Source organism: Merops nubicus, unplaced genomic scaffold, assembly GCF_000691845.1.
Source record: "Merops nubicus isolate BGI_N331 unplaced genomic scaffold, ASM69184v1 scaffold17694, whole genome shotgun sequence".
Lineage (NCBI taxonomy): Eukaryota > Metazoa > Chordata > Aves > Coraciiformes > Meropidae > Merops > Merops nubicus.
The window spans coordinates 1-10,836 of record NW_008602434.1 but is presented as its reverse complement, the minus strand read 5'-3'; the positions used below and the strand labels follow the sequence as shown (position 1 = coordinate 10,836).

The 10,836-nt window shown below is 40.6% G+C and overlaps 1 protein-coding gene across 1 annotated transcript; it reads right to left on the bottom strand.

Annotated features, from left to right (window-relative positions):
- Positions 1-2,830: 2,830 nt before the first annotated feature.
- LOC103771080 (LIM and senescent cell antigen-like-containing domain protein 1) lies at positions 2,831-9,696 on the bottom strand (the record flags this gene model as incomplete). The annotated part of the gene is made up of 7 exons (XM_008938366.1): positions 2,831-3,073; positions 3,882-3,957; positions 5,911-5,959; positions 7,367-7,459; positions 7,696-7,846; positions 8,589-8,738; positions 9,576-9,696. Coding segments are annotated over 7 exons (755 nt in total), but the record flags the coding sequence as incomplete, so codon positions are not given.
- Positions 9,697-10,836: the final 1,140 nt, after the last annotated feature.

Sequence of the window (10,836 nt, the reverse complement as noted above, 5' to 3'; positions counted from 1 at the left end):
ATGTCGGATTTAATTTCTAAGAAGAAGAAGGATTTTTTTTCTCTGTATTTTTTTTTTACTGGTGTGTCTGCAATTGGGGTTGCCATATCATCAACATTTGCCATGCTCAGTAACAAAAGTTTTGGTGCTGGTGCAGAGAACGCTGGGGGTGGCTCAGCTGGCTCCCTTCAAACAGAGAAGGTGCAGTGCCTTGACACTAGTCACTGCTCAAAGTGGGGCACCAGCTGACCCCAGTGCTATCCCTGCAACCTGACTATGCTCAGCTTGGCTCCGTTGGAACAGAGCCCAGGAGCTGCCACTGCCATCAGCAGAAAGGCTTTAGGGCTGTTTCTTCCCCATACAGCTACACCCACTGGGCTCCTGAAGGGATCTCTCTCTCTTGCCCATGCATGATTGATCCCACGCAGCAGAAAGGGGCAAAGCCTCCCAGTCACCTGTTCCCACATCTTGGGCTCACGGCCTTTTTGAGACACTAAGGAGAGGTCATGGGTAGAAAAACAATAATAAACTCTGCCTCTTTTCAGGAAAGTATGTGCAGCTATGCAAAATATTTATAATACTGACAGACCAGGAAGTGACCTCCAACACCAGGCCTGTAATTGTCCAGGCTGCCTAATTGCTAGCTGGCTCCTAGGCTTTCTTTTGCAACTGCAAAGATTAATCATCTTCATGACAACGTCCAGGATTATTATGTCAATGACAGTTTGCCCCAAAGACAGCTCCCAGGAGAGCAGTGGGGATTTGGGGAACCCTCCACTCGAGATTGGGCTCCAATAATAAAAGAATTTCAGAGTGATGAAGCACTGGAACATAAAGCTCCTTCTGAGGGGACACTCACAGCTTGGCTGAGCAAGACCTTCAGTACTGACCCAAGTCTGAAGCTAGACCTGCTTTGAGCAGATGGGCTAGCTGAGCTCTAGTGGGCCCTTCCAGCCAACATTTCTGGAGAGAGGAAAAACCCACCGAGTTAAGAGGAGGCCTGTGGCTGCACACCACAAACGAGGCCACTGTGTCACTGAGGGATGTAGCCCCAAGTGCTGTGGAGGCGAGCCAGGTCTTGCCAAATGGGTCACAGACCCCTCCTGACTCTGTGAGCAGTAAGGCTGCAGAGGGTAAAATAGTCAAAAAAAACCCTGGCTAGCACTATTGGAAGTTTGGGGTGACAGTTTCATTACAGTGAAAGGAGGAGAGACAAAGTTGATAGGAAAGTGTAAGTTTTAAACTCAGACAAGATGTTTTCTTTAGGAAAACCTAGTGACTGTGCCAGTTCAGAAACTAGAAGAATCAAGCTGTTCTTCCTGAAACAAACTGCAGTTTCTTTCATGAACCCAAGAAGTAACTACAGGGGGATATTTAGGAAAGTCTTATGTCTCCTTTAAACCAGGATAATAAGGAAGCACTTACCTACAGTCACAGGTAGAAGAACAGGGAACCAAGAGAGCCTAGAAGCTTTCCCACCCTTCTCAAGTTTTCATTTAAGAGAGGTGATACAAGGTTTAATAACATAGCCTTTATTTTTGTCACTGGAAAGCAGACATTCTACAACTGATTTTTCATAATCAGGAAAGAAAATTTTACTTCCTATGATGGAATTACATAAAAATCTGTTTAAGTCACTAATACAAAAAAAAATATTAAAAAATGTTTGTATACTTCACAATGTAGTACCATCAAAAAGTCCTAAGTAACTGTGTTTTCTATAAGAAAGGGAAAAATAAAACAGATTTGCATGAAGAGAAGGCAATAGTATAAAACAATTAAATGTACATTATAAGGAATCCTGATGATTTGTGAACTCAGTTCTTGAGAATGGCTAAAGAAATAGATCCTAGCAGGATCAAACCTTGTATATTTACACTCAGAGGTGTAAAACTAATATTGCCAGTTAATTGAAATATGCATTTTCAGGATTGGCCTAAAAAGTAATGACAGGTAGAAGCTAAATTTGAAGTTCAGATGTTCACATCTGAAATAAACAACTTCTTGCATCATATATAATAATTAAGGCAAAGTATGTTATCTTTTGAAAATACCTTGTATATAGTTTCTGCATAAAAATATGAAATAAAAAATAAAACTATATATATTTAATGGAACACTGTTATGTATGGTCCAGCAGAATAAGGCACAGAAAGTAAATAGAATGCAAAAGCATGTATAAAAGTTAATGTGTTATTTTGAGTGGAATATAGCAAAATTCAAGTAGTTCTGAGTATGCTCATTCCTTGCAATAAGAATACATATTTTATGTAGGCATTTCATGCTAAGCCTGATGTACAAAGATTCATCAAGTAAGTACAATCTGTTGGAAGTAAGTAATTTATGCTGTGATCATATTTAGAAATCGGATAGCTTTCAAGCTATCTAAAAGAAGCCTCCTTATGAGACAACCTGAAATGCAAGTCTGAATTTTTCCACCAGGTGAAGTATGTTGGTTTCTTGCCCAAGTCACTTGACTGGGGCAATTTTTGTGTGCATGCTTAATATGAGGGTTAATACTTTCATTAATATAAATGACAACACATGCCCCTAAAGTTGGATGCATTTGCATGGTTTGTTTTCATGGGTATTCACAAGCAAATTTTCTCTCTCTGTATAATTCCACAGATGTCTGGGCAGAATGGGCCCCCTGGATCAGTGGAACAGCACGATCAGGGTCAGAACCCTTCCATTCAGGTGAGCTGGTGTTTAAATGTAGTCTGGAAGTATGGTCTGTTTATCAGCAAATAAGCACAGAATAGGGAATTTTAAGATATTTTGATTTGACACAAGTCAAACATCAGCATTTGAGCAGCACTCCCTTCCCCAAGTCGTATGTAGGAGATTTTCTCAAAGGAAGGAATAGGGAATTTTAAGATATTTTGATTTGACACAAGTCAAACATCAGCATTTGAGCAGCACTCCCCCGAGTCGTATGTAGGAGATTTTCACAAAGGAAGGGGAGAGCAGATGAAGTCTTTACTTCCTTCCCAAAGTTTCAGCTAGTTTCTTCAGTCTTTTCTTCAGCTCTAGAGGGAACTTCTCATAACATTTTTTGCAGACAGGCTTCATATCAAACTCAACAAATTTATTCCTAAGATGACAAAAGCAAAAACCAGACAAAGTTTTAGCAGTAGGGACAGTGAAAAGAAAAAAAAGTATCCTGTTAAATATGCACAGGCAAAAAATCACAGCTGCAGTTTATATACAAAGTTATACACTGTAGACAATAATTACAGCACCCTGCTGAGCAAGTTACACAGTTTTCACCCAAATGTCCATGTTTATTAACTGTGCCATTTTAAAAGCCTTTCAAAACTACTTGTAGAGCTGAGCAGACTAAACATAAGACAGTGAAATAACAAGCCAAGATCTAAACCTGCAGCTGTGTAAAAAATGTTTTGGCTTTGATTGCCATAAATTCATGCAAACAATAAAAGCATCCTTAGCACTGACCAAAGAAGAAAGAAGCAGAGGTGGTGGCAAGGAGGAAAGGCAGTTTACAAACAGATTGGCTTTTTCTTTTTCTGCTTCTCTTTATCCTTCGCTTCACGTTCCCGTTTGGCAAGTCGCCGCTTGAATTCGTCTGGCATTTTCTCATAACAGTGTTTGCAGACAGGTTTTAGATCAATTTCAACAAACTTATCCCTTTCGAGTCAAACACAGACAAAATAAAGGACAGAAAAGGAGAAGAGTTAAGAAGACTAGCTGAAGGAAGACCTACACAGGCAGCTGAAAGAGACATAAACTACTAAGTGGAGCAAGAGGAAGAAAGAGGCACATGTTTTCTCAGGGCTGCTTATGTGTTTTTCCTACTGTAACAGTTTCACTACAGTAACACCTATTCTTTGAAGACAACCACTGCTATGTTTTGAAGGCATCACACTTATGGGTAAACTTACTTGAGTGTTAGCTTAGTGTTGCAAGTTGAACAAGCGAAACAGTTCACACACCATGCCTTATTCAGAGCAGACACAACTAGGGGGATGGGGAAAAAAGAAATCATTAGCTTTACACACACAAAAAAAAGTTATTACAAACATTTTAAGCTCACACGTTCATGAGGCATGAAGAACAGTCATCTGATTCTTGCCTTAAGGGCTGTAACAATAACATGGTGAGACTAGGGAGGCAGGTGTGAGTCTAGTGCAGCAGGACTGTGAGGCATTGATAAAGCTTTTTCTTCAGAAAGGGCAGTTTAACCTATTTCTGCCTCCTGTTTCTTGCTTCCACCCCATCTCATAGCATGCTGACCTCAGGCAACTGTTCTATGAAGCCATTTTTCCAACTTAATCAGGAAAATTTTTCAGCTGAAATGCAATCCAGCAAAATTGTGTTTTATGTTTTCATTCCACTTCATATCTCATATCCACTTCAGGCTGCAGTGCCATCAACAGCAGCACCTGCCTGGCCAATGAAAACAACATGAAGCCAGCTCAGGACACTGATGGTAAATCAGCACTACCAAGGTGAAAAAAATTATGGACTTGTGGGATAAATAACTTGATCAAGGTAACTTGGATGTATTTTTCTTCTTTTCTTTGGGGAGAACATAACTATTTTCTCTTTGTTGTGTATCTCAGTCTGTTTTCCATTCCACCTCTATTTCCATACCTTCCCAACTTTCCCTGCCAAAATTTGCCTCTCCTCTTAATCTAAGTTTGAGGATGCAGGACAGTGGTTTCCTCATAAAATACAATATTTTGTCACCAGCAAACAGAACTAGAACACTGTCATGCAGAGCTTTTTTCCTGCACTATGGGGCAACCAGGTCCACAGATGCACAGTTATTCCACTGCTTGCCAAAATAATACTAGTCAGATTGAAGTCTTTTTTCCTGGGCAACCTCTGTAATAAAGTCATAGACAAGCTTCCTGAAATTTATTCATTCACCTCAAGTTCCAGTTCTGCTCATTCTAGCAGGATTTTACTGAGGAGGAGCAAGATACTGTTTCCTCCAAAGCATTTTAGACTGTTGTTCTGCAGGTATAATCCAATCCAGAAAATATAGGGAAAACACTTCTCTGGAATGTAGGTCTCACCCTGTAGTTACATGACTATAAACTACTTTATGTCTCTTTTTACACACTAGAGGTTTCCTCCTGCTTTGGCTAATGTCTTTGGCTCAGGTGAGGCTAAAAACAGTATGTACTTTGGGCAGGGGTAAATAGGCATATCATGTTGCATTACTTCACTTAGAATAATTTGCTTTTGGCATTTTATCATAGCTAGTTGTCAAAAAAAAAAAAAAACCGAACTTAAAACCACCTCCCACCCCCCAAAAAACCCCAAACAGGTCAACAATTAAGCAACAAAAAAAACACCTTAGGCCACGTGCTCCCAGTTCTGCCTTTACAGGACATGTCTGTCCAAGTATGATCCTTCCTGGTTTTGTGACATTATCGTCAGCCTAGATTTTCAAAAGAGGGGTGCCTGCAATAGGTAAATATATCTAGGAACCAAACTGACCTGATGCAAACTAGGCACTTTTACAAACTCCTGCTCCCCCACGTCATTCAATACCTAAATACTTTTTCAGACTTGGTTCACGACCCCTAAATTAATTTGGGGAGATGCCTGTGTGTGGTCATTCTCACCCTTGCATGTGTTCTTTGAAGTCAGTGGGGCAGGAAGCCACTTCTGTACCTCTCAAGCATCCCTGGTCTTTGCATGTTACTGAGGGGCTTCCAGCTGACCACAGTGCTCTTCAGCCACTGCGTGGTCCTCTACCATCATGAAACTCTTGCTGTAAGATTTTCTGAACATTTGGTCTCTGACTAATCAGCACTAACCCAATTTACAACAAAGAGAATTGCTGGTTTTGTTCTAATAACAACCAAGGATTCTACAGGGGGCTGCTTTCCCCTCACTTCCACTTTTAAAGAGAACTTCCATCAGCAAGGACCATTAAGGAAACAGAAGAGTGCTCACCATCTCCTTCAATCACACGGTTGCAATGGAAACAAACATCACCAAATAGCTGAAGAGTAAAGAGAAATAACAAATTTTTAACTTAGTGATTTTATTGAGGGTAACTTCTCAAACTAAAAACATTATTATTTCAGCTGATGGGCACAATAGTTTTCCTATTTATTTTAGTAAAATAAATAGAGTGCTGGCAACTCTGGTTTGGTTTTCCAAGTATGTTTTGCATCATCTCATCACAAAAAGTCTTTATAATATTAAAGATGAAAACATTTGTTTATGTACATCTGATCCTCTGTAAATATGAATTTGTTTTTTAAATTTAATTTCTCTAATACTGAACATCTGAAATACAGCAATTGGTGTCACATACACATTGTTACTAATTAGCCAATTTAACAATTGGACTTCCATGCATGACCAGAACAACATATTGCTGTTTCTGGCAAAAACTGTAAGGAAATTTTATTTTTACTTAAAAAAAAAGGAATGTTTAGGCCAAACATTATTCATTCTATTTCCAGGCTTAACATTTGCCCACAATTAAGCAGTGCCCAAACTTTCATGTATTTTTTCTACCTGTAGTAGTTAATAGAAAATAAAATAGAAAAATAGAAGACATCCACTCTACCTACAGCTCTGGTCTGCTGTACTTACTTGTCCCATCATGGCTTCAGCACTATTACCACCTAATGTCATGACATTTGCTCTCTAACAAGTACGCCAGCAACGTTTCAATCATCTGCCTTTCATCACTGACAAATTAAGAATCTGTAATTAGCAGATGCCTTACAACTCCCAGATGTAACCCCTCCTCTTGCATTTATATAAGCAAAGAGGTGGACGTGACAGAGTGCAGATGGCTTCCAAACAAAAAAGGTCTGTACGAGTGGTGCTGGACTCCACCACCCAGGGACTCTGCAGAGAGACAGCACCACGGCAGAGAACTCCTCTAGAAATGCAAGTGGTCACTAGGGGGTGTCCTCTGACAAATTTCACCCTCGAAGTCTTAAGGAGTGAGCTGGGTGACCCAGTGCATTTTCCACAGTCACCTCAGAGTAGCAGCTGTGGGGAAACCCACACTGCTTGTTCACTAGGGCTTCCTCTTACACGCAGCTGCTCAGTGGCAGCTCTTGGGAAAGATGGGGAGTCATTAGCTGCTCTGATCTCACAGACATGCCAACAGCTCTACTTAGGCACTACCACTAAGCCTGAAGAACAACTCCATGCTGATTGTCCTGGGAAGCCTTTGGGAAATAATGGCAGTTTTCTTTCTCAGTACCAAACCAACGTCCAGAGCAACCTACACAAATTAACTGCAACAGAACATCTGCTAACTGGCATTACACCCACAGGTGCCTATAAGAAAACAAAAGGATGTCTGTGGTTTTCCATCTGTATCTAATGAAACCAATTCATGAGTTCACCAGTTCATACCAGTTAAGAGAACAGGGCACTGTACCTGGTTGTAGTGGGTTTCACAATATGCCAATCCTTTTCTCTCGTAATGACGATGACCCAGGAATGGCTTTTCACATTTTGCACAAACAAAATGCTACAAAGGAAATGACACATTTTTAAATGATTATTTGGAAGCATTTTTTTTTTCCACAAAAAATAAACCAACTCCTGTTTCACAGTGGAAGACTGGCCACAAAGAAGATGAGATTAGGAGAGGCATTTACTTATCACTGCTGCATACTTTGTTAATCCTTTCACTGAAATTGATCAGCAAAATCACAGAAAAGTATGTTTATGTTGATAAAAGACAATGTATTATCTGATGTTTACCTCCACATGCCATTGTTTGCCCATAGCATTCACCACACGGCCTTCAATTGGTCTTCTACATGCCCCACAGATGGGGACACCCATTTTGTCATGGCAGGGCAAGCAGTATAATTCTCCCTTCAACTCACGAGCATCAGCAGTAAGTTCCTTCCTGTTCAAAAATTAATTAATTGAGAGCATGAATAAAGGCAAAAAAATGGGGTTTAGCATTTTTTTTTTTTAGAAATGGCATTTGTACTGTAGTACTTAAACGTGACCACACTCACTAATGCTCTGAACTGGTCACCACTGACACAACATTACATGTTGTTATTCAACTCAGCTTTTGCCACAGCACTGAACTGGTACCTTCCTTTGCACCAGAAATAAACAGCTAATAATCCATGGTCTGTGCATCTGTGGAGGGTGTAGGAGTTTGCAGCTTTAGCATTCGTGGCTGCAGAAGCTGATAAAATGAGGTGGGAGAAAGCTTCTAAGACCAAGATAGGCTTCAAAAGGAGAGAACAAAATTTGCATGCCAGTCAACTAAAACAAAATAACACAGGCAAGACAGTAACTCAAGCAGCCAAAGAGGACCACTTTTCTTCTTGTAGCAGAATAACAGGCTATCATCTGGCTGCTACAGAATCCATCAGCTGCATCCATATATCCTGTTTTGTAAGGTGCCACCTTGTCCTGCAGAGTTCAATCTTTCTTTGCTGACAGGTCAGCTGCTGTTTGAACTCAGCATCCAACTCCACCAGCCCATAAGCAGTAACACACATCTGGCCAGGAAGCCCCCAGACCCCACCCCTCCTGCCAATTGTACAGGACAGGTTTTCACTTTAAGATGTAAATTGCTGCAGCAAATAAATCCAGTATTGTCCCATTTTCCTTTGCAGAACTCGAGTTACCCGCAGTTGGCACAGTTGAAATGATCAGGGTGATAAGGATCATTTTTGAATATGAGAGGCTGTTCATCAATGATGGCATGACACTTCTGGCAAATGTACTTTCCCAGGCCTCTGGCTTTTTCCCTGTTATGGCAAGGACGGCAGAGATGTCTGAAACAACATAAAAAAGAGAGGTAAGTACTAGCACCAGCTACTACAGTGCAAAATATAACCCAAAAATCTATTAGAAACTCTTTTCAATCAGTCCTTTTTGGAGGGAGAGTAGTCTTTAAAACAATTCCCTTGCTAGAAAAAACAAGTACAGAAGGGGAAGGGTGATCATTTTATTTTCTGCCACTACAGGAGTATCATTTCTTCAGCTCATATGAGTTTAAACTGTGTTGGAACACAGAAAACGAAGTTTGCTATAGATTCTCATTGCTGAATGTTTTACTCTCAAAATCCTAAAAATTTAGATTGGAAGCTGGATGAGCACACAGTTCCAAATTCTGTAGCTAACTTTGTCTATCATATTATACACATGAAGCAAATGGCCAAAGAATCCACTTGTATAGCATTCTTCTGATCACAGATGGTAAAAATATCCTACTCTAAAGGACACCACTAAAACTAATGCTATTATTAATAAGTAAGGTGCTAAACTAGACCAAAATTTGAAACCCAAAATGGAAAAAGAAAGTAAAAATTTTTATTAAAAAAAATAAGACAGTATTTCTGTATCTTAAAGTCTTCTCTCTTATTAAGTGTAACAGTGGTCCCGAAATGTCACCATCTAGAAAATACGTCTGCCAAGAAACCTGATTTTTCAATAGGTAAAATGTCAATATTTTAAGATACTCCATTTTGTGATGCACTCTCAGACCTTTTCCCCTGATGCTTCAGCTGCTAGACCTCAGCTGGAAAGCTTAAGGAATCAAAACCTCTCAGTCCCTGCTCTTAGTTCATTTTAGTCACGATCAGTTACCAGAAAGAAGGGTGAAGATCTACCTGCCAGCATTCTTGACAAATCCAATATCAGCCAGGACTTGTTGGCAGATGTCACAGCAGAAGCACTCTGGATGCCAGCTGTTGTTCATAGCTTTAATAACACGACCAATAATGAACTCACCTGCAAGAGACACAACACCAGGATGTAAAATACCAAGCTAGATGAAGTGAAAAGCAACCAACAACTCAAATTCTACAATGACAACATCACCACCTCTCCCCACCTCCAAATCTGGTAGGATACATTGCTTTCACTATCCCAGTTCTGGTTCTAAACTCTGGAATTGGGGTTTATTTGGGTTTCTTTGCTATGGGTCAGAAGATGACATCGTTGCTGATGGAGGACCTTCTGTTCTTTACACACAAGCTCTTTTACATGGTGGCTCCACCTTTTCTCTGCTATCATCTTTTTTCAGTTCTTTCCCTGTTCATAATTATTTGTTCTCAAGCTCTCAAGAAACATATGGAGTTCTTTCTATAAGATGGCTTTCTTGTGTCTTAACCATCTTTCTTTTCTATAAGAAGATGACAATTCTAACTTGTCATGTACACAGTAGTGGTTTCTACTCCACTAGAATAAGCATGCAAGCCCATGGCATTTCCACAATGTCATAGCTTTTCAAGAACAAATCCCAGTGCACTCCAGGAACGTCAGGAATGCTCGTGGCCTCATTGCTGACAACAGCCTCCTCAATTTTGACTGTGAGTGCTAAATCCCAGCAGTGGCACAGCCCAGCTCTGTGCAGGACCTTGATGAGATTTTAAGGGAGCTGGTGCTCCAGGAGGCTAGGGCAGGAGAAGTGGGAGCTGTGTCAGCTGGGCACAAGAAATCCTGGAGACAGGCAGCCTTATTTTTAACTTAGAAATCACCATCAACCCATCTTCCTCTTCCCCTGCCTGTTCACATCTGCAGCTTTAAATTCAAGGGTCTGTAACACGTGCTTCCCTCTCCCTCAGTGTCCAACCCCTCCCTTTGCTTGGGGAAAGGCCTCACTGAGGTAAGTGAAAGCCACAGCACCTTGCCAAAGTGCTGCAGAAACACAGGAGCTTCCACATCAGCTTAAGCAACAGTCAAGCCATGACTTCCCAGCCTTGCCTGAGCACAGTATGTCACATGGAGGTGGGAAAAAACCACAATCCCAGCAGAGCAGACACACAAGCATTTCCATCAACAGTGGCAAATAAAAAGCAGCCCTCAGTGTTAGATAGGGTGGGCATTAGTTGCTGAAGCCTTAAGGTATTTGTTTCAAAAACACACCAG